Genomic DNA, 23,673 nt, shown 5'->3' on the forward strand with positions numbered 1-23,673 from the left:
TGGCCTCCTGACTTGGCAGAGGATGTTGGCTGGTAGCATGCTAATTTGCCTAGCATGTGCAAAGCCCTGGTTTGACCCACAGCACCACATAAAGTGGGGCATGGTGGTGCACACTTCTGATCCCAGCAGTTGGCAGATGGAGGCAGGAAGATGAGACATTCAAAGTCATCCTTGGTGGTGCACGGAATCGGACCAGATCTTGCATCAAATAAAATGTTAACAATAATATCTACAGAATCAAACCAAGTTCTGCTGACTTGACATGATTCAAAGATAATATAAGAAGACAAATTCTACATTTGTCTAGAAGACAACATTAAAGGAACAGGAAACATTTTTGATCTGAAGTCTTAGCAGCCAGGCCCAGCCCAAGCTTTCTTTATAAGACAATGGGCTCGGTCAGCACTCTCTTAAACTAGGGGACAGAATAAAGAAGTCAGGGCTTCATCTTCTGGATGCCAGGCAGCTGTCCCCAAGAATGAAGATCCAAAAGGCAGTGGCACCTACCATTTCCAGAAGCTCCATCCCTCCAGTCACACTCAGGCGCTAGACTGGAAACCGTCCAGGCCCTCACAAGTTCAAACAGCTACAATCCGTAGGAACCAAAGCCTTGCTCTATGACCTGGTCCAGGAGCTTCCTTCTTTCCTCACCTCCACTAGAGGTAAGAGCTAACTGGTCAGCTGCAAGGCCTACCTCCTGAAGGTGCCCAGCCGCCAGAAGCCTCCAACTGACCAACCTCACACACATCTAGGGTGAGAATTCATTTTAATTGAGTAAAAGCATCCACCCCTCAGGAAGGGCCAAAGCAGACACTGCCCACAACACTGGTCCAGAGAGAGTGGTAGCAGGGAGGGTTTCATCCAGCAGCTAAGGGCCTGGCTCTCCCACCAACACCTCTGACCTGGCTCCACTTCTGCAGCATTCAGTCCTTAGGCCTCTCGCTGACTAGTGTCAGAGATGTTACACAGCTCTAGGAGGCTGAAAACTGCCCACATCCTCTGCCTACAAACACCAAGCCCCAGTCAATACTTGCTCACAGCCTGTGCCCTCATCCCCAAGAAGAAACATGTCACCGTCACAGACCAGGAGGTCTGACCTCACTAGATCCCAGTGGGCGTGGTCGTGGATGAGGACAAAGAGCGTATGTGGGTTCTGGAAGGAGTTTTGCAGAAAGGCCTTAAATCTTGCCTGGGCCTCCATGTCTAGCTTCAGAACGTGTTGCTCCGCCCTCTGCTTGGTTGCAGGCTCTTTCTCGAGGCCCAGCTCCTGCAGAACCCCTGCAACACAGCAGAACACCTCAGGAGCCCCTGGGTTCATTCGCCACCAACACACTGTCGGCCAGCCTACGTGGCCTGCCCTGATGAGAGAGGGCAACACAGTACAGACACGTGGGCAGGAGGGCACCACCAAACTCTTCGGCCCAAGGAGCTGGGTGAAGGTCTGGCTCTGCGCATGGTGCCCCAACCCAGGGGTGGCAGTTAAGCAACGGTCTAAAGCAACAGCTCTGAAACAGGAATGCAAAACGCCCAAGTGTCTAACAAAATTATCTCAGGTTCGTGCTGCAGGCCCAACATCATGCCACTGAGGAGGTAAGCTATGCCACGTGAGTGCCAATTAGCATCAGCCAGTCACAGAACCGAAGAGGGACATAGCAAAAAGCCAACTATTGGTTCTACCTTTAATCTTGAGGGAAAAAAAAATCACTGTCCTTGGACATGTTTTATGGTCTATAATAAACGGGAGACAATAATACTTGCTCCATCAGCCGGGTGTGGTGGCACACACCTTTAATCCCAGCACTCGAGAGGCAGAAGCAGGTGGATCTCTGTGAGCTCGAGGCCGGCCTAGTCTACAAAGTGAGTGCAGGACAGCTAAAGCTACACAGAGAAACCCTATCTCAAAAACAAAACAAAACAAAACAAAACCAACAACAACCACAAAAAACAACCCTTGCTCCATCTATAGCACAGCAAAGCGTGGTGACAACATCCACATGTGACAGTAGATGGGTCAAAGCTCCTCCCCCAGACCCCACACCTCCTTCCTTGAAAGGTTCCCCCTACCTGAGTGCCAGACGTGAAACACGGTCTGCTGGTAGGTCACCTCTGATGGTGGAATGCAAATGAGAAAGTCCACCTTCTCGAAGGACCCCAAGTCCAGATTCTGGGTGCTGGAATCTGCGATTGAGCATACGTGGGAAAGGAGCTTCTGCGCCACCGCCAGCTGAAAGGGCCGGATGCCCCGTGGCTCCGGATGGTAACCTGCAGCCAGAGCCCCGAGGGGTCCCCGATGAGCACAGCGGGCAGCTACTACCCAGAGTGCAGGAGGAGAGGCCAGCTACACAAAACAGTCCGGGAAAGAAATGCAGTCATATTCGCCAAGGACATGCTCTTAGCCAGACCTTGGAGGCAGCCTCTCACACATCCTCCTTCCTCAGATAGGAAAGTCTAAACCAAGCACTCGGGCAACTCAGAGTTATAGCCTCCGCCTGCTGACGCTAGACTGTGGAGAGGGCACCACATTCACCAAAAAGGGAAAGAAATGATTGCAGCTCCTTAAACCTGAATAAACAATTGTAACAGCGCACTAGGAGGAAACAAATCAGGACAAAGAAATGTATGACGGAAAGGACGGGTGACCTCGCATCAATATGTCACATTTTAAAACTGTAAGTAGGGGGCTGGAGAGATGGCTCAGAGGTTAAGAGCACTGACTGCTCTTCCAAAGGTCCTGAGTTCAATTCCCAGCAACCACATGGTGGCTCACAACCACCTATAATGAGATCTAGTGCCTTCTTCTGGCATACAGGTGTACATGCAGGCAAAGCACTGTATACATAATAAATAAATCTTTTTTTAAAAAGAAAAAAATAAAATAAAACTGTAAGTAGGTATATTTTAATGCTAAGGCTACTGCCCGCCTTCCAGGTGCACCTTGGAAGCTTTAAAGTCTCACAGTTTCTGTACAAGTGCTATAGAATTTAGAGCCATCCCTGCAGGCTACCTCCTCACTCGACGAACACATCTGAGACTACTGGCTCTACTCTTCCACCCTGTCTGTACACGCTCCCGCTCACACTCACTGTGCACACCTATACACAAGCCATCATCACCTATGCACACGGCAGCCAGTCCCTCCATCAATCACTGCACCCGCCTGTGTTGTCTCCTTCCGTCACTTACTGTGCCTACCTGTGCCCTTCCCCACCACTCACTTGTGCACACGGGAGCCCCACTGGTATCCAGCACGGCTGTTTTCTTGGTAGAGGAAGCAGTGAATGAGGAAGAAACATGGCCTTGGTTTTCCTGGTGAAATTTGTCCAGCAAAATGTCAATGTCACCCTCTGCTCAAAACAGAGAACAGAAGTGGGGTTTTGCATTTCAGAGAAATTCAGCCACCCTCTCTGGACCAGCTACAGCGTCTAGTCTTGGCCTGAAGTAATGTGTGGAGAAGACACTGTCTTCCTGTCCCGAAGGTGTATCCCCAAGGTGGATCATCCCATGGCTCCACATGTGATGGGACAAACCAAAAACAGGGTACTTAGGGTCAGAGGGGAAGATAATTCTGAGCCTTGCCAGGCAAAGATTGGTCCGTAGAGCTCTTTTGGAGGGCATTAAATTAGTCCTGAGGGACGAGATGCCAGGGCAGGGGCGGGGTCCAAGTGACTGAATAGATCACAGGGATAAAGATGAAAGGGCACAAAACCCAGGGAGAGTTGTATGCTGTAGCCCATTCCTGAAATCCCAGCCCCGGAAGATGAGACAGGAGTACTGAACAATTGAAGTCAGTCTAGGCTATAAAGGGAACCCCTGTCTCAAATAGAAAGATACAGACAGACAGACAGACAGACAGCACAAAGCTTTCGCCCAACCTTGGAACTCTACAGCCAGAGCAGGAAGATAGACAGGCAGCCAAAAAGCACTGCCCTGGGAAGGAGGATATGTCAGTGCACCAAATGGGGGACCCAGGCACAAAAGCTCGTCTGCTACAGATCCCAGCTGTGAGGGGACCCCAGCAGCCTCCCCACTGTATTTACTTCTTTTCAATGTGTATATTTGCACCTGCCTCTCACAAGCTTACCTGGACAGAGACTGCTAAAAAAGGCCCCCAGTGAGTCCACTTTGCCAGTGACCAGCTCATAATGGACTTCTCTCTGGTACTCCGCAGGGCTGAGGAGGCTCTCGGACAGAATCCGTGCTTGGTATTTCCCTGGAAGACAAAAAGCCACTGTCCCTGGACCCTCAGCACAGAATCACCATGAATTCTCAGACAAGATGCCTGACCTAGCCTAAGCCCAGCATCACGCCTGACGAAGAAGTGAATCAAAGGCTTGTAACATCCTGACCAAGGAGGAATAATACAAAAGCCAAGATGACTTAGGTGAAACCTCTTGGCCTGACTCTGGATGCCACCACCAGCTTTGTGGCACAGATAAGTCCCCTAGCCACCCCAGACCCACCGTCCTCATTGGTCCCAAGTGGCTGACAGCAGTGCCGGCCTCATAGAACATGGGAAACAGTGCCAGACATGCTGCAGAGTATGGGCTTATTAAAGACAGTAAGACCCCCAGAAAATTAATTAATAAAAGCCAGTGAGTTTACGAGTGAATGTTAAGAGGCCATCAAGGTGCTGTGGAGGAACAATGTACACTTTCAATTAAAAATGATACAAAACCCTCAGGTTGAAAATATATACCATTTGTGAACATTAAAACAGCACCCCATGAAAAGAGAGCCAGACAGATGGTTCTGTTCTTCCAGAGGACCTGGGTTTAATTCCCAGCATCCACATGGCAGCATACAGACATATATGCAGGCAAAACACCAATGCACATAAAAGAAATAAATTAAATCATTAAAAATAAAACAAAACAAAACCAGCCGCCCAAAGCCTGCGTGCTCAGTGTTTATATTGCCATGGAAATTCCCTCCTGAACGCCATGCTGAGTCCCAGCCCCAGGAGCAATGGCTGCACACAGTAGGCTTTCAGGAAAATTTGTAATACTTATCTAGCAAAGTAGATCATTGTTTCTTATTTCAGTCTAGTCCTTAAATAACTGGAGGCCAGACTGGGGGTGGTGTGAGAGGATTTTTTTTTTTTGAAGCCAGATTTTGTAACCAAGGCAATTCAGACTCTAAAGTTGCTAACCTAGCCACTGCAGGTAGAAAAGTCTAGCTAAGCACATCTCTAGGGACAGGCAGCTAAGACCAAGGCTGCCTTCTAAAGCTATCTCCATCGACTAAAGTGCTAACTGCCCCTGCAACCCAGAGCCTCCAAAAGGACAAAGGTGAAATTAAAGAATCAACAGCACACTGAATTCCCACTGTTCAAGGGATAGCCAGCACTCACCAGTGACAGCAATGCAGGAGTCGATGGCAGCATTGCGGCAGGCACAGATGATGACCACGTAGTTGGTCTTGGAGAGTTTACCCTCGATGAGCAGCCGGAACATCTCAGAGAGGCCCTCAGCCAGGGAGTAAGCACACTCGATGACATGCACACTGTCATTGCAGGAGCTGGCAGCCAGGCCCGCTAGCCAGGGCAGCTGTGCAGAAGTCACAGGTGCAGCAGTGCTGGTGGCTGGCGGGAAGGGCTGTGGAGGTACCTGCTGGTACTGCCTTATCTCCGTCAGGTGTGATTCGCGCCAGGAGCGCAGGAAGATCTGCTCCAGGTCCTCCATCAGCGGCACCTGGTCTGCAGCTGCAAGACACACGGCATTGGAGAGGTGACGTCATTGCCTGCTGGACAGGTACATAGGCAGCTTGCCACCAACACTGTGGGCATCCGAGACTATATGGGATATGCTTAGGAGCACACAACCTGAAATAGTGATGACAAGTCACCAAGGCTTGGAGAATAGAGATCATAAAATGAAGCCAGCCACAAACCCATCATCCTGAAAGTGCCACAGGGAAGAAACGTGTTGTCTTTTTCTCTGTCTACTGTAAGGATTGTGGGTACTCAACTTGGTTCCTAACCATAACCCTACAAACGGGTTCCCGAATGTGTTGTGGTCTCCCTGCACAGCACTGCTGATGGCTGTAAATGACTCTCGTGTGGAGGGGTCATTTGGTCATCCTTGTCCCTATTGCAAATGTCTCTGTTTCTTCAAGAAATTCCTCTGTAGGTACTTCTGGAGTGCGTGTCTTTAGGTACAGTGTGATACTTGCTAGGCAGGCTGGATAGTTTTATGTCAAACATAAGCTAGAGTCATCTGGGAAGAAGAAACCTCAATTGAGAAAATATGACCACCAGATTTCCCTGGCCACTGTGCAAGCCTGCCTGTGGTGCAGGTTCCAGCTCATGTGGGTGGTGCTCCCTCTAAGCAGGTGGCCCTGGATGGCATGGGAAAGCAAGCTGAGCAAGCCAGTGAGCAGCAGTCTTCCATGGCCTCTGCCTCAGTTCCTGCCCTGTTTTGAGTTCCTGTCCTGACTTCCCTCAATGATGGACTGTGATATGAAACTGTAAGACGAAACATAATCTTTCCTCCCCACGTTGGCTTTGGTCATGGTGTTTTTATCACAGCGATAGAAAGCCTACGCTTGAATTCTCAAAAGTCAGATCCTCCAACATGATTGGTGTGGCAATTGTGGTCCAGCATCCTCAGCATCAGTGGGTATCATCTCTTGGATACTGAGGAAAAAAATAACTCATTACTCATATGTCTCTCTTTAATGACTGCTGAGGTCAAACCTTTTTTATTTTTTTAGTTTCTATGAGTGTTTTCCTTTGTGAGTTATCTGGGCATTCTAGTCTACTATTGTCTTTGAGGAGCTGGAGGGGAGGTCATTAGACTTTCACCCAGCTATGCCCACACCAGCTCTGGGACCTTAGCTGCTATGAACGCAGCCCAAAGCAAACACCACAAACTTTCTTAAAACACCATGATATGTTTGCTATTTAAAAAAAAAAACTCTGAGTGCACAGTCCTCAAGTGTGAGCTCTGTCGGTGACAATGCTGTGTGACAAACATCGAAAGGCTGGCCAAGCCTGTCACAGTTCCCTAAGCTTATCTCAGGCAGCTTGTACAAGCAGCCTGGGGCTGTGCCAGACTTTGATTAGACGGGCTTAGAGCTTCACTGATTTTCCCATTTATTTCGTGTGTGTGCCGTAGAACATGTGTGGAGGCCAAAATCCAACATTCTCTCTTTCCACCATGTGGGTCCCAGGATCAAACTCATCCTCAAGTTTGGTGGCAAGCACCTTGACCCCGTGAGCTGTCCCACTGGCCCTACTGTCTTTATTTCTAGTAGATACTTCTGATTGTGACTAGCTATTTGAAATAGGTAATCAAATTAGAATCGGCAGATTAGCTGCTTGCCCCTTATCTGTGGGAGCTCTCCCTCAAGCCCACATTTCTCTCTAGAGCCATCACCTCCAGGATAAACTCCCTTAGAGGTGCCCTATACTCCCTATGCTTGCTTCTTCACCTCCTTTCTCTCTGAGCTGCTCTTATATGGCTTTTGTCCCTGCCTTCCTCCTATATCCTTCATCAAGGTGACTACCCACCTATGTGGCCAACTCACAAGTTAAGCACCAGTGACCCCACTTTCTACTCCCAGCCTCATTGTGAGGTGCTCAGCCCTTGGCCTTGACACACTTTCCTTCAGTGGCCTCTATATCAACTTAGTCCATTTCCACAACACACCCTCAGTGAACACCAAGCTGGCCCTGCAGAGGCTGCACCCACACATGAAGCAGCAGGCCAGCATTCTTGGTCCTGTAGCTCATGCATCCTAACCCAGGAGAGATGTTCAGGTAAACACAGCAGCCCATGATGCGCTCCTGGAGTGGCATTGCTCTAAACACAAAGAAAACTAATAGAGGCCAGGGGGCCCAGATGTGGAGAGCTGTCCAGGTTGTGTCGGCAAGACTTCTCTGAGGAGGTAGCATGTGGGTCAAAACTCAAATGACAAGAAAGGGCAAGGTTCACAGATGTCCTAGACTAGAGCATTTCACATGGAGTAAGTGTGAAGTCCATGATGCTCCAGCAGGGTCAACATTACACAGGAGGTAGCAGCTAGGGCAGAGTGGGACAGGGGAGTGAGAGACAGGCAGCCACCAGGTCTGGGGATGGATGTGTTTTTAACAGGACTGGAAATAGCCAGTCCTTAGAGACATGGAGAGGAAGAGGCAAGAGAGGTTTGTGATGGAGAGGGTGGTGGTGGGGAGGGTGGTGGTGAGGAGGGTGGTGGTGGAGAGGGTGGTAATGGAGAGGGTGGTGGTGGGGAGGGTGGTGGTGGGGAGGGTGGTGGTGGGGAGGGTGGTGGTGAGGAGGGTGGTGGTGGAGAGGGTGGTGATGGAGAGGGTGGTGATGGGGAAGGTGGTGATGGGGAGGGTGGTGGGGAGGGTAGTGGTGAGGAGGGTGGTGGTGGAGAGGGTGGTGGTGGGGAGGGTGGTGGTGGGGAGGGTGGTGGTGAGGAGGGTGGTGGTGGAGAGGGTGGTGGTGGAGAGGGTGGTGATGGGGAAAGGATGAGGCTGGATCCCCACTGATAGATATGTGGGTCGTGGAAAAGAGCCTCAGAGAAACCGCCGCTGGGTCTGCCAGAGCCTTGACCATCCTGTGCTTCCATCCTGAGCCTCCTCAGCCACTGAGCCGCTGACTATATCTGGGTATGGAGGATCAAGCCTGAACTCCTCACTGTCCACCAGCAACTGCTCACAGTGGGGTCATACTTGGCCTGGGCATTTCCACATAGACTATATCAAGCCCACGTTTCCGAAATGTATACCTTTGGCCTCAGCCTCCATGAGACTTGTGATAACTCTCCTTCCACAGGGCAGCTGGCCTTGAGAGCAATGCAACCAGATGTTACCAACAAATCTTTCACTTATTCTGGCCACTCACCTGTTCTGCCCACCCATCAACTCCCGCCACATACATACACACCTGCTGTACTCCCTCATACCTACAGTCAGCCCCACCTGTGCTCCCACCCACACCCAGCCCCCACCAGTGTGCCCACCCACCCACTCCCACCTGTGCTCTTTCCTCAGCTCTTCACCAAGCTGTTCCTCTGGTGGTCAAGTCTCCACTCACAGGCCTTTCTCGATGACCCTAAGTGTACCCCACATGCCCACACACCTCTTAAGGGTCCCTTTTCTGGGAAATCCCTTGTCTCTTGTTTTCTTTTCTGGTTGAGCTCCCTGGGGCCAGAGTGTGGACTTTATCACCCACGTCTTTGTGTATAGAATGGCGGTGAGTGAGCTGTCTCTGAAGCACTTTGTTGATTACACCCTTCTCCTGGCTGACTCCTCCCTGGGAAGGTTAGGGGTGACCTGGTCTTCATATTCCTTTCTGGCCTCCTGAGTCTGTTTGGTCCTCCCATGAAGATTCATCCCGAGCCCATAGCTACACACAGGCTCACCCAGCTGGACGAGGTAGTAGACGGTCAGCAACAGCTGTGTCTCCTCAGATATGGGCTGCATGGTGGAGGCACCGTGCTGCTCGTAGGCCCTGGAGAGTGACTGCGAGTTCTGGTAGCAGGTGTATAGCAGGGGGCTGATGACCACATCGTTCAGGTTTCCACAGAGGTACGGGAAGTTCCCATGGCCTATGCGAGAAGAAAGAAGAAAGCAGCCACTTAGCAACTGGTCTTGCACTCTGCCTTGGTGAGGTACCACTGTGGATCCCATAAGCCTCACAGCCAGGAGAGTTCCCTCAATCTCTCAAGGGTCCCCTTTTCTGAGAAACCTCAGACCTCCTACAGCCCTTACTGACCTAGTACACCTGCTCTGCCCTCCTGGAACCTAGAACAGAAATGTCACCTGTCATCCAACCAGAGGCAGAGCATTCACTTATTCATTTTGTCCAATCCCTTTATTTTTTAGTTGATCAAGTTCAAGTAAAACAAAAACAAAACAAAAACCCAAAAAACCACCACCAACACCAACTTCCCCAGAACCAAACAGCAATGACCTTAAAACTGGTGTGTGCAGCAGTGGGGACTGTCCACTAGACCATGTTCCCAGGGCCACAATGCATATCTTCCTGAAGCTCTACAACTAGCAGAGTTAACAGGGCGGAGTCTAGACCCAAAGACCTAGAAAGTGAAAGATCTTGAGAGATGCTAGCGTGGATGTTAGAATCACTCTGAGGACAGCTCTCGGGATAACTGCCCAAGCATGGGCCTGATTACTTCCTTTCCATCATTACCTGCATGACCCTCAGCAAGAACTTGACCTTCTCAAAGCCTTCACACAACAGGGAGATGTTAACGGGTCAATGCATGAAGAGAATGGTACTCTTTGTTACTAAAATGACACGGGACCTCACTATGCAGAGCTATGCTCAGGCATCACATGGAACTCCATGGGCCACTTCTTGAGGAAAAACTGTTTCTCATACTTGAGTGTGATGGGTTTGCTAAGACACGTGCTGGCCCCACCCACAGCTCCAGGCTCACACTTTAGGCATGTTCTGACTCTGGGGCAGGCCTGTGAATTCGCATCTGTTTATTGCCCTCGGATGGTGGGATGTGGGAACAGCGGCACAAATGTGCCAGCCAACAAAAAGGATGCCATGCTTGCCATGCCAGGGCCTCCTGGAAGCTGCCCTGAGAACCAGATGGAAGCTAAGTTACAGGGCTGCAGGCTGGGCCTGGAAGCCTAGATGAGGGTCAGGGAAGGGAGCATACTTGAGCAAAGAAGAGGACCTGTCCTCTGAGATGACTCAGTGTGAGGCACAGGCCTGTAGGGCTCCCTTCTGTGAGGCATCCTGCCCTGCACAGGTGCTGGTGTCCACCTGTGAGTCCTGCCCCCAGCTGTGTTCTCAGCCTCTCTCACCCACAGAACAGCTTGATGGGAGATGAGCCTTCAGAGCCCCGTGGAAGGTCAAGGCACCAAAGGTCAGACTTGTACCCTCCTTTCTGAATATTGTGTCATTTTTGTTCCTGAGGTCAGGGGCACTGGCTTATCTTAGGAAAGAAAGTAATGCCCTGTCCCAGTGAGCAATGCCTGCCTCTGGCATTTTTCTGCTGTGTTCCCACTTCACTTCCTACAAATGAGACGCCAAGGAAGGAAATATATATGGTCCTGCACACCTCAGCACCTCAGGCACTGCTTGCTGAACCTGCGCACATTCCCCATTTTAAAGTCTCCAGCTCATCACAAAAAGATTTGTTCAGTTGAGCCACAACGCCACCTCCATGTAACACATGGGGGTAACACTAGCCACCGCATAAAGGCAATCCAATAGTGTCTTATTTAATGCTTCTGTAGCAGTGACCGTAGCCGAGAGCATGGTCCAATCTGACTCCTGGCTTTGGATGACAATGGAACAAGGCATGGGGTTACTTTGTCTATCTCCCCAGTCCTCAAAGGTCGACACTGGCTGGGTAACTGTAGTTTGGGTTCTGTGAAACAGAATGGATGAAGGAGAGGACCTTGAACAAGCAAACGAGTGTCATGGGGTAGAGTCACTACATGCCTGCTGGGACAAACTGACATGTTCTGCCCTTCTCAGCACTCTAGAGACTGTGCCCACTTAGTTTGTTCATTTCCCTGGAGAACTTTAGGGATGGCTCGGGAGCTTTCGTGATGGCTCGGGAGCTTTCGGGATGGCTCGGGAGGATGCCTTTGGAGCTGGACTGAGATGAGGTCACAGTTTGGTAGGGGATTCCTTGCCTGCTTCCCTACCTCCACTGCTCAATGCACAGCTGTACTTGCCTTTAAATATCACTGGCTTGGCCTTGCATATTTTCAGCAAGTTATCCGGAACAGACACTGGTTCGCCAGAGGCCACCACTGGGAAGGTGACTGAAGCTGGTCCCACCAAGCCAGCCTGGGGCACGCAGGCCATGCTGGTACTTTCTAGAATCATAACAAGCGCTTTAGTAAAACACAGCAAATGAAGCATCTGTCCCCTGCCCACCGGACATCCACCCACCCTACAAACTGCTGCCTGACCCATCCCCATACTTACAAAACTGTGGGTCCCCTCAGCACCCCCTTCCCCACCAACAGACACAATCTTCACTGTCAGCAGAGAAGCTGCTTGGAGATCTTTCTAGGTCAGGTGACTACTACAGGAGTGTTGCAGGAGGCTAGACCTCAGGCAGCTGCAGACACATGAGAAGAGGTCCCTCTGCTATGCCAGCTACCCAGACCTCTTCATTCACCTGCCTACCGACCTGCACACACATGCACACATGCCACTAGCAGGCTACCATCAATGGCACCCAACTTTGGGATTTGGGCAAGGCCCTAGCCACTTACCATGTTTAGCTGCTCTGTTGCCAGCCCCCTGAGGGAAGCCACCATCTGTGGTGGATTTAGACCACCCTTTGTGGCGTTTTTTGGGAGGCCCAGAGTTTGGCAGAATACCTAGACAATATTCAGAGCATGGGTTAGGTCACCACTGGAAACTGGTGTAAATAAAAGCCTCCCCTGACTTGTTTTGTTTACAGAGGTGGAACTCAAATCCGGGACCTTGCATATGCTAGGCAAATGTTCTATCACTGAGATACATCCTCAGCCCTTGGTATTTTTTAAATCACAGTTTCACAATGGATTTCAAGCCTTTACTCAAATATCTAGGCAAAAGGGAACATCTTGTTGGTTTTTATAAATGTTTCACTCCAGGGTTGAGTTTAAACTGTAAGTTTGAGTTCTTTTTTTTTTAAACAACCAAGAAAATAATAAAATATACTGATAAAGTGTCTTAATCAGAAGTAGAGAGAATATAAGTAAAACACTTAAATGAAACACTTAGCCAGGGGTTTGGGTTCAGTCAACTGCTGCTGCCTCGAGCATCAGCCAGCCACATTGCAGTGGTCAATTACATATCCAGCGTTCAATGCACCAACACAGTTTTGCCACTAGAGGGCAGTGCTGATCCACTTGCACACCACTTCCTGCCCTCCAACACCACCCTCACCCCCACCCAACCTGGAAAGCTGGTTTCAAACATTAAAAAACAAGACTAGAAGCTGGAGCCGCTGCTGCTTAGGAGTCATCCCTGCCCACTCTAGATATCAACATGCTCACAACTTAAAAATATCTGTAGATTATTCAAAGCACCAAGAATTGGCTACCATATTTTCTTGAAAATTTTCAGACACAAATTTTCACATCTCTAGAGCCCCTTGTCTCAACCCTGCTGCACGTTAAATTCACCTGAACATTTTAAAAACTACCTAGCCAAAGATATTGGTGCACGCCTTTAATCCCAGCACCTAGAAGGCAGAAACAGGCAGATTTCTGTTGAGCTCAAGGCTAGCCTGGTCTACATAGCAAGTTCCAGGCCAGCCAGGGCTTACTTACCCAGTGAGACCTTGCCTTCAATAACAAGACAAACAAAAACCTGACTATCTGAACCCAAGCCTATTCCAAGGAACTCAAGAAGCTCAGCATGTGGGGAGCAGGTCATGCTGATACCTGAGGCCCCTGGGTGATGTGAATCCATAAGCCGGAGTGGAGACCCGAAGGGCCGAGGCTCCCTCAGCCTAGAAAGAGGATATACACAGAGCTAGCAGGTGCTCATCAAAATTGTCCCTTGCTAGGCTCTGCCTAGAGCTACCACACGGGGTTTGTGGCGTGACAGTTAGAGCATGTGCCCTGTCACTGACACCCAAATTATTCTGAGGCCTGTAGCAGTTTGAGCCTGACTGCAGTAGAGTCGCTTGAAAGGACCTCCAAATAAGACCTCATCTGTAGATTGGCTGAAGGGGAAGAAAATCGAACAAATGGACACAAAGGTGCAAGGACTTGAAGGACTTTCAAAAGAGCAGGCTTCTTTGTCCTCACTGGCAGGACTCTCACGTCTGCACGAGGGGTCCAGCTCACCAAACGCTGGCACCAGGAGCGGAGGAAGAGCCCCTTAGAAGGGACCCAGCTCTTCTAGGAAGTGGTCCTGTACTGCTGGAGGGTGTTACTGGAGCCGAGGACCCCAGAGAGATCTACCGGCATCCCCCTACCTCCTCTGGAAGGTCAACTGGAAATGCCTCTACTGGGACTCTATGCCATTAAGTGCTCTCAAAACATCAGAAAGCAGCATGAACCAACTATTTCTTTGTCTCTAGAGGGGACCTCATTTGACATTTCTGAGGAGGTAGTTCAGGACTTTCAGTTTCCTGTTCCCTCCACTTGGGAGCACCAGCCCCACCCTACCCCAAAAGCCTCTGAGACAAGGCTCCTAGTTCCCATCATCCACCAGGGGGCAGCACTTCACTGAGAGCAGCGAGTACCAGGCCTCACTCAGTTGGAAGGAGTTTCCTACACTTTGCTTTTCAGGGTCCCTCCACGCCAGGACAGAGAAGGCATGGTAGCTTTGATACATGGCTGTGCTCAACTCTGTGACCCAGGGCAGCCAGTGTCTCTGAGTCAGTCCCTCTTTCTGTCAGGCTTTACCATAGCCATGTGCTTGGGACTCCAAGGTGCCTTCAAAGGTCAAGATGACAGAGGGTTGTTGGGACCCCACCGGGAACTCCTTTGAGGGAGAGCAGGCAATGGCCCTGAGACATCCATCTAACTGAGGTGGGGTGAGCACTGCGACACGGGGGAGCAGAGTGTGGACACCACAGTGTGGCCACCAAGGACGCGAACAGTTGAAGGGAGAGAGTGAGGTTCAACAGGCTGATTCCAGAAGGCCTTTGAGGCCCCGCCAGGGAACTGAAAGATCTCCATCCCCCCCCACACAACTCTACAAAATAAGCTTGAAGTTCAAGTCCAATCCTGAAGGAGCCTCTGTAGGCTACTGTCCAAAGCCAAGGCTAGAGGCCGCAGGCTGAGAGGATCTGGGTTGTATGACACTAAAACTAAGTGTCCACAGAGCTAAATTCAGAGAAGCGGCCATGGATAGCCCGGGGCCTCCTGTACTTATGAGCAAGGGCCAGTCTTCTGTCATGAGGCTGTCCTGCACTCAGCACCTGGAAAAGAAACAGCCACTGGAAGAAGGTGGGGGTCTTGAGGGTGGGGTGGGGAGTGATAAAGGCTCCAGAAGGCGGAAGCTAGTCAAGACTGAAGAGTCTTGGATTCACTGAGGTGGGGTACTGGGAGGGAGGCAGGGGAGTTACTCCTTTAGAAAACGAGAAGCCTTCTGGCACAATGGAGTTGTATTCCAGGCCAGGGAGCCTCTCTGGACCTCAGTTTCTTTCCCTGAAAACAAAAGCCAGGCAACACACTCTACCCACGAGCTCAACGCCATCCCCAGGGTGGGCGTTTTCTAAGGACGCTCCAGTTTAGTGTCCTGGACCCCAAGCTCCAGCTCAGTCCTGTTCACAGTGAAAGGGAAGCAGGGAGGGACAAAGTAGGAAGAGAAGGAGACCGGAAGACTTGCTGTAAGACTTGAGACAGAGAAGTCTTGTTCCTAAGACTTAGGAACAGCAGTGGTGGGACTGGAACAGTAGTCTGAACACAGTCTCTAAGTTTCTTTGTCTCCTTTCACGGGTCTCTAAAACTCATTTATCACCTCCCCCAGGTGGGCAGACAAGTTTGAGTGGTGGGCTGATGCTGATAGCAACTGCCAGTACCGGTCAACGAGCTCCCAGATGTGCAGTGATTCCACGCAGCAGCTGGAGATCCTCCTACTGTCCTCGTGGTAGCGTACTAACCCCTAAGGAGGGACTGTGAAGAGACTGCAGGGTCCCCTGGCTTACAAAACAGTGCTGGGCTCTGGATTCATTCTTATCTGCTCTGATACCCATTTCCCCCAAAACTCCCAATCATCCTGACACATACTTCAAAGAAGGCTATCGTCATCAGCACAGAACATCCACAGCCCCTCAGCACATGTGACGCCTCTCACGTAAGACCCACCCAGCACTAACCCAGGCCCAGACAGGAGGATATGTGACACCTGTCCTGATGTTTGCCAATGCAACATTAAACTCAGAAAGCTCCATGTCCCCAGCCCTGTAGTTCCCATGTCCCCTCTAGCCCAGGCCCAGAGAAAAGGAGCCCCAACCCACTCTCCCCCCCAGTCTCAGCAGCACTACCTAAGGCTGAGGGGCGTGGCAGAGCACACAGGCTACTCTTGGCCAGCTGTGGGTGCTTAGGGGAACCCTTGCCATTGAAGACAGCAGGACTTGTTACTGTGGTCACTGAGGGGTGATCAGAGGCCGTTCCTGAAAGCAGAAAGGACGGAAACAGGGTCAGACTACAGGCTGCACTGGAGCTTGGCAGACAAATTAGCTCTGTTCTTGCCCATGCAGACATACATGTGCACATATGAATGCAAACATTTCTGATTTCACACACATGTACACATATGCACAGGTATGTATATAGGAGCATATATTTGCATGCTCTCCTACTTATACATTCAAATACACAGAAACATACTTAATAAACACATAAATGTACAAAGAACCAATATACACTAACACTTGTGTGCACACTTAGAAATAACATACATGTTCCTGTTCGCACATGAACATGTGAGCAGACAGACACATAGGAACATGAACATACAGATACCATGAATCTTGCTTTCATCTCAGTGGGTCTAGCATGGGTAAGGAAATAACCCAGGGTGCATGTGTGGCTGGGGCTTCCTGACTCACAGCCCACATCTGAGATGGATGGTTCTGCTTGCTTCAACCTTCCTCCACATCTGGAGTTCAGTTTGCATCAAAACACAGCCAGGTTGCATGCCTTCCCTTGCCAGTTGGTGATGGCACATGCCTTTAATCCCAGCACGAGGAGACAGAGGCAGGTAAATCTCTGAGTTTGGGGCCAGCCTGGTCTATAATGAGTTTTAGGACAGAGAAGGCTACACAGAGAAAGCCCATCTCAAAAGCAAAACAAAAAGCAAACCGAGAAAGGCTGGCAGGCTGGTTGCTGACAGGGTCTGGGCTACTTAGAGGGTTCAGGTTCCCTAAGCTTTGGGAATAACTCTGGGGGCAACTGTGGACTATGGCCATGAGGAGGCCTCTGCTGGCTGGAACGGTCTGAAAGGCTTTCAAGTAGAAGCAACATGTAGGGGCAGTGGCTCATGACAGTTCAAATGAGGCACTGGGGCTGGCCACCTTGTGTCGAAACCACTTACTTATGAGCTATGTGACCTGAGTCACTCACTGAATCTCTCCAAATTTCAGTGTCCTCTCCCTAAAATGGGGGTTGGGGTATCAGTTTGCAGAACCACTGCCGTGAGGGACTCAGATGGGTAGACATCTGGAGCATGGAGCAGAGCTGGCATGGAACATGTACCATGGTGGGCTGCTGTCACCATAATTCACTGAGCTCACCCAGTGAGCTGGATGGAAAAGGCCCCCCAGGTTTACACAGGGGGAAAGAGAGTTAAGTTCCCAGAAGTGAGCGAATTGCACAAACCATTCAGCATGGATTGCAGCACTGGCGTCTACACCAGGTGTTTAGACCCCAAACGGCAGGCTCCCACACCCCAGGAAGTGAAGGGTCTGGACACTGGAGGAAGAAGAGACCAGAGGACAGCCTGTGGAGGTGAGCCTAGAGCCCCTGGAGGACAGCGTGTTCCAGCTACAGTGATGGACAGGCGCTAGAGCAGAGTCCGGGACGCTAGCTTCACTCCCGGGGCAATGAGGCACACTGACTGTCTGGGCAGGAGAAAGGAAGAGTCCCCAGGAAGGCTGGTGTCTCTAGCCAACCATGCTCACTTAAGGCATCACCTGTGTGGCTCAGGGCCAGGTGTGTGAAGCAAAAACATTTGATGCCTCCCTCCCTTCCCCCTCCCCCATCCCCCTAACTCATCCCTGTGAGGTCCCAGGCAAGCCTCAGCCTCCATGAGCCTCGATTTTCCAAGCACTTCACTGCTCACAGGGCGTGGTGTGCCTTCTTGAGGCACATGCACAGAGTAGGCCCGTCACGGGATAAAGGACACGAGTGTAACCTCAGCCTCTCCAAGAAGTCCACTTGAATTGCTGGCTTGCCACTCATCATGCCCTGAGCTGTGTGCTGTGAGCCTGCAGGTGGGCCGTGGCACAGACTTCCACCACTAGGGGAATCACATAACTCATCAAACAGGAGAGCAGGCAGGCTTTCCAAACCAAAGCCAGTGTGCACACTTTGCTAAAACTCACAGACTCCAAACAACATAGAACAACAACATGCAAAGCAAAACACTGCACACCCGAAACAACAGTGAACGAGACTACAGGAGAAGCGTTCCCTTTATTTGTTTCGAAGAATGCCAAGGCCAGGTGCATGGCTTCAGCACCTGGGACACCACCACTCTGTAGTCTCACCTGCCTGCTGAGCTCCCACTGGGACACTGGGGTTTGTCCCAGGAGCTGGCTCGCTGGGGAAGGCAGCCAGGGACCCCGAGCTCTCCAACGGTGGGAACAGAGAACCAGAGCAGGTGTTGGAGTTCTGCCGACTTCTGAACTCTAATGGAGGCAAGAAGCATGTGTGAAACCTGATTGGCTTTTCCCCAATGGCTACAGAATTGCTTCCTGGAGCGGAAGTGACTACAGGAGAGTGGGGCACGTGAGCATCTATAAACGCGCCATGCTAGTCTCTGTCTCAGTGTGTTGTAGAGGTGCCATGTTCCAAAAATGGTTCCCCTGCCAAAGGGCAGCTCTATCAACAGAGAGAATTAAGGCTGTCCAGTAGGAGGAACAAGAAATACAACTTACGTAACTGAGCCATCTGAGCTGTGTGCTTAACATCCAAGGAGACACAGAGTAATGGCCCAAGGCACAGGGCGAGTCAGCACCTCCCTTCCAGCCCTACATGTCCTCTTTCATAAATAATGACCCCCAGCAACAGCTCTAACTGTGAGCAAGACAGATAACTGGACCCATGAGGAAGACCAGCTTCATCCACGGGGCCTGGGCACTGGCTGGTACACAGCAAGAACTTATTAAGCAGTCACAGAATACAGTAAAGGGGGAAGAGAAAATGAGAGGCGAAATGGGTGGGGTGAGGATCACCACCTAGTGACTCATGCCTCAGTCCTCTTCCCTCCACTCAAAGAACCAGTGTGGAAGATTCCAGAAAATGCAGAAAAGTAGGGAACAGAAAAGCACAGCTCTCCTGACTATTTCTGGAAAGTTCCTTCTCAGGCATACTCTACCACCCAGGGCAGGGCTCAGGACAGACAATGCCCTTGCTTCTCTCCTCAGCTGACCCAATGTATAGGAGAGATACAAGGGAGACTAAGGGGCCACAGTGCAGCCTTCTCCTGGTAAAGCCCAGCTCACCCCTGGGGACTAGCAGCCCAGAGCTGGTCTCTTTGGTCACAGCGGGCAGAGCTTGGGGATGCAGAAGGTGGTGATGGCTTGGCACTGCCCAAGCCCAGCTTTCTCAATCTCCTCCTTGGGACACTTTGGGAATCATAGCCTCTTGCCAGGGGCTGTCTTGCACACTGTGGGGGTATTTAGCAGCATTCTAGGCGCCAGCAGCAGCCTCTAGTCTTCATGATCAGAAGCATCCCCAGGGAGTGGTAAATATCCCCTGGGAATAAGAATCACGGTCCCTACCACCCACCAAAAAGAGGCTCAGTACCAGGTGACCCCCTGCTAGTGTTTACCCTGCCCAGTGAGTCTGTCACATAAGCTAGCACCAAGAAGCATCTTCAGTGGCACGGGCTTGGCCTATAGCATTGTACAGGAGTCTCATCCCCTCCGAGCCCCACAGTGGCCACTGGGGGTGCATTCCCAGCTCCCTCCACCTCTCCATCCCTCCAGATTCCAGGTCCCCTCCCCCCCCTCACCGGAGCCTTTCCAGCAAATCAAAGGTCCTTTGGTCAGTGCCCCTTGTGCATTTCGGACCAGATAGTACTTGAGGTGCTTCTGTTTCTTGGGCTGCGTGGTCAGCTTCAGGTTGATGTGGTTGGAGAATTCGGTGAAGTAACAGAAACCTTTCTTGCCACAGCCAACACAGTTCCCAGAGAAACCTGGGCAAGAGGAAGCAAGCCATGAGCCTCTGTGCCTCCTTTCCAACTCCCTTCTGGCCTCCTCTTCAAATAAGCATAGTTCATGAGGACTCTATGAATTTGCACCCCATATCATCACCCAGACAATGCCATTGGCAGAGGACCTGTCCCAGTAATTTGCCTTGGAAGTCAAGAGCAGGGCCAAAGAGACTGGGCCACTGAAGTGAATCTGGGCAAGTGTGAGAGATTTCACCCTTTTGGGAGCATATTGAAAACTCCATGTATGTGAATAGATGAAGAAAATGTAGTATACACATACAATGGAGTTTTTTCCAGCCAAAGTGAAGAACACAATTGTGTCATCTGAAGGGGAAAAAAAATGAATGGAACTAGATGTCATCATGTTAAGTGAAATAAGCTAGACTCAGAAAGACAAATATGTTTTTCTCTCATATGCAAAATCTGTATTTTAAATATATATGTATGTGTGTACGTGAGTGGATGGATAGATGATAGATAGATAGATACATACATACATACATACATACACAGGGCTTTAAAAGAGAGGAAGAAGAATGAGAGGATAATGGGGGAAGAAAATATTATTATATATTTTCTGATAGAATCAGAATATTTTATATAAGTATATATAACATATATGATACATTATATATATATATATATATATATCTTTAGATATATAATAAAGGAGTAACATTCAGAGGAGGAAGGGAACCAGTGAGGGGATAGGAGGAGGGACCAGGAAGGGTAGCTGGGAGCAAATATGAGCAAAATACAATGACATACATACATGAAGATATCATAGTAAAATACGCTAAGAAATGACAAATAAAAAATTATATATAGAGCTCACTTTAAAGGGCCAGAATGAGTATATTCAGCTAGTCAGGCAGATCAAAATACTAAATGCACAGTGGAGACCCTGGGAGTGACACCCAAAGTTCAGCAGCCAGCAGAGTGGGGACACTATAGGAACATAGCTGTGTCCAGGCAGGTAGTCCCCCTACTGCCAGTTTGCAGCCCTAGAGAGGCCATCTGGGTAGTGATGAGGAACTCTCTTGCATGAATTACAAACACACAGAGCATGCATTTAGAAAGATCTGTACAAAGCACGGAGCCATTCCAACGGGACAACCGTAGGCACTGGTTAATGCAAGAGACACGTGACAGTTTGGCCTCTCCATCTAACCGCTGCTTCTGTGCAAGCCATCCCAAGATGACCTTGCTCTGTCGATAGCAGGTCTGGTTCCTGTGAGTCCAAGGTCCTGGGTCAAGGTAGGCCTGGGGCAGAGCTGGATTTACTTACTTTATCACACTCGCCACTTGATGGTCTCCAGAGGTCGTTTTGTGTGAGGCCATAAAAACCACATGTCTCTACATAAGCACTGCTCTTAAACAGGCTGTCCCTGGGGGCTCTGGCCAGCATTCAAAAGAAGTCCAGTAGGTGACATGAAGGTTAAAATATTACCTCTGAGAAAACTCCATGCTGCACAAAACCTACAATCTGTACATCTTGAGCAATGTAAAATTCTATAAAAGGCCTAAGAAACAAAGAAAAACCTCAGCTTGGCCAGGACAGATACAGAAAGACTTGGCCATCCAAATCCTACTCATATTGTACCAGTGTGGACAGGTAAGACAGCAAGGACATGGACACTGCTGTGTGGGACCCGGGAGAAGCTAATGAATGCCAGGGCACGTCCTGTCATTCGTTGTCAAGTACACAGTGCACTCAGCTTAACTGATCCCATTGCCAGTCACTATAGAAACCAAAGTGTTCTTGTGTAATCAGCAGGATCAGAGACATAAAGAGTGGTATCTAACCTCAACAGAGGGATGAAGTCCAGGGCCACAGGAACCCAAGGCAGTAGAATCTTTCATCTGTCCCCAGCTATATCTTCTCACTGCAACAAGGTGCCTCTTAACCCACCGACTCCTACCACCCCTACCCTACCCATCGGTCTCTTCCACAGGTCCCCTACACACATGTCTAGCCATTCCTCAGTGCTCAGCTCCCTGCGTCACAGAGGAAACTGGCACTTTCCCAGCTCCTATTCCCGTCTTGCTCAGAGTCCTGGAATGTATTAAACATCAGGAAAATATATGTCTTCTTCCCCGTAACTCTCTCTGCCCTTCCAAAAAGCCATGCTTTGATGTAACTGTACACATGTTGGGTTGTATTTAGGTAAGCACATGTGTGCCAACTGAGAGTGCCATGTGACAATTATCAAGAAGGTTGGACGGAGAGGCACAATTAGCCAATTAATTAATAATAATCAACCCTTCTGTTTATCCACTATTTATCCCCAACCTAGGAACCTTGAGACACACACAGCCTGACTAGCACTCAAGAATGTCCACGGTTCCTGAGAAGGCATCTTAAGCCTGAGCATAGAAAAGATGCTGAGCAAGACACAGGAACTACAAGGTCAACGACACAGAGAGACCAGCTAGCCAGGTACGCGCTGGTGTCAGCAACCATGCCCAGCAGGAAGTGACTGTAGATCTTTGGAGCAACTCCTGATGGCTGTGAGGTGAGAGTAAGCACCTGGTCCAGTTGCATAGTGGACAGTTAGGTGCCAGCAAGCAGAGTGCTCCCCTATAATGGTAAAACCTTCCAGCTGGGGACATAGCTGTTCTGAGAAGGCTATGTATATGTATACGTATATGTATATACCAAGAGACAGCTGGGAGATAAGCAAAGAAGCTGGGGAGAGAGCACAGGACCCACCCTGGAGGAAAGAAGTGACTCATACCATCAGCTGAGCAGATGGTGTTGATCCTAAGACTTCAGAAAATTGTTTGAAGGGAAGTGAATACTTTCAAGAAAGAATGAAGCATGGTGTCATTCCTTTTGGGAACTGACCTTGGGAACTTGGAAGTTTATAAAGACCTCATCAGAAAGTGAGGTACCTGGGCTGAAGTCTCACATTCCTGCTGGGCACAGATGCCGGAAATGGAGGGACTATTGAGTTCCGACACTACCAGATAACCTTCTTCCAACCACCTCAGCACTCTGGGATCGTCCCATGGAGCTAGTGTGGCAACTAGAGGGCTATCTATTTAAAGACACCTCTGAGTGGATGCTGCACCTATAGGTCGCTGTGTGAAGCATGCCCTCCTATGGAGAGGAAGCCTCTGACCACCTGCGCTCCATGCAGCAAGCATGTGGGAACACAGAAGTCATCAGGGCTCTGGTTCAAGTCCTGACTCACGTATACCAGGTTACTTCCCATCTCTGAGCTTCCTTTTCAGCATCTGTAAACATAACTGGAGCTAATAGTTATTGCACAGCCACTGTGTGTGTGTGTGTCCACCCCCGACGCAGAGTCTCATAAATATGTAAAATAATCCATAACATCTCACTTCATAGGTGATGGGATCAAAGCACAGAGAGGTGACTTACCCACAGCCTGGGGTCAGGGCAGGGGCTGAGCCCAGCTTTGCCTTCATTACGCCATCTCTTCCACAAAAACCACTCACAGGAACACTACAAGGGTTAAAGTGTCTCCTGGATATCTAACAGGTCTCAAACTCAGGGCACAGTGTCCTCTCTCCTTCCTCTTGGATAAGTGGGAGAGAGGAGAGTTCAGGTGGCAAGTGATAAGAAGTGACTCTGCTCTGGGTTTCTGTTGCCCAGTCACAGAAGACAGAAGGTAAGACAGAGATAAAAGCTACAATGTCCTTCTGGACTGAAGCGACACGATCCTTCCTAGATGTCCCCACAGTGGCTTCCTTTGGATTTGGTGGGTGGTGTCTACGCACACGGCTTTAAGACTATGGTTGGGGGGGGGGTGGGTGTGGGCTTCTTTCTGGGATTACTTCCTTTGCAGAAAGGGGATCTCCATCATCCAACCTT

The 23,673-nt window shown here is 49.9% G+C and overlaps 1 protein-coding gene across 2 annotated transcripts in view; it reads right to left on the bottom strand.

Annotated features, from left to right (window-relative positions):
- The window catches only part of Greb1 (growth regulating estrogen receptor binding 1), a 68,949-nt gene that overhangs the window by 34,158 nt on the left and 11,118 nt on the right, over positions 1-23,673 (bottom strand). The window contains exons 4-14 of one of the 2 annotated variants that reach the window (XM_051143652.1): positions 19,632-19,814; positions 18,163-18,303; positions 15,937-16,065; positions 12,218-12,325; positions 11,669-11,812; positions 9,370-9,555; positions 5,351-5,701; positions 4,082-4,210; positions 3,216-3,344; positions 2,065-2,178; positions 1,098-1,278 (exon numbers count right to left, since the gene is read on the bottom strand). In XM_051143652.1, coding sequence (XP_050999609.1) covers positions 1,098-1,278; positions 2,065-2,178; positions 3,216-3,344; positions 4,082-4,210; positions 5,351-5,701; positions 9,370-9,555; positions 11,669-11,812; positions 12,218-12,325; positions 15,937-16,065; positions 18,163-18,303; positions 19,632-19,814 — 1,795 coding nt within the window. Of the gene's footprint in view, positions 1-1,097; positions 1,279-2,064; positions 2,263-3,215; positions 3,345-4,081; positions 4,211-5,350; positions 5,702-9,369; positions 9,556-11,668; positions 11,813-12,217; positions 12,326-15,936; positions 16,066-18,162; positions 18,304-19,631; positions 19,815-23,673 lie in introns of both variants that reach the window. The other variant, XM_051143642.1, reaches the window with a different exon arrangement.

The sequence above is a fragment of the Acomys russatus genome, chromosome 1 (genome assembly GCF_903995435.1).
Source record: "Acomys russatus chromosome 1, mAcoRus1.1, whole genome shotgun sequence".
Classification (NCBI taxonomy): Eukaryota; Metazoa; Chordata; class Mammalia; order Rodentia; family Muridae; genus Acomys; species Acomys russatus.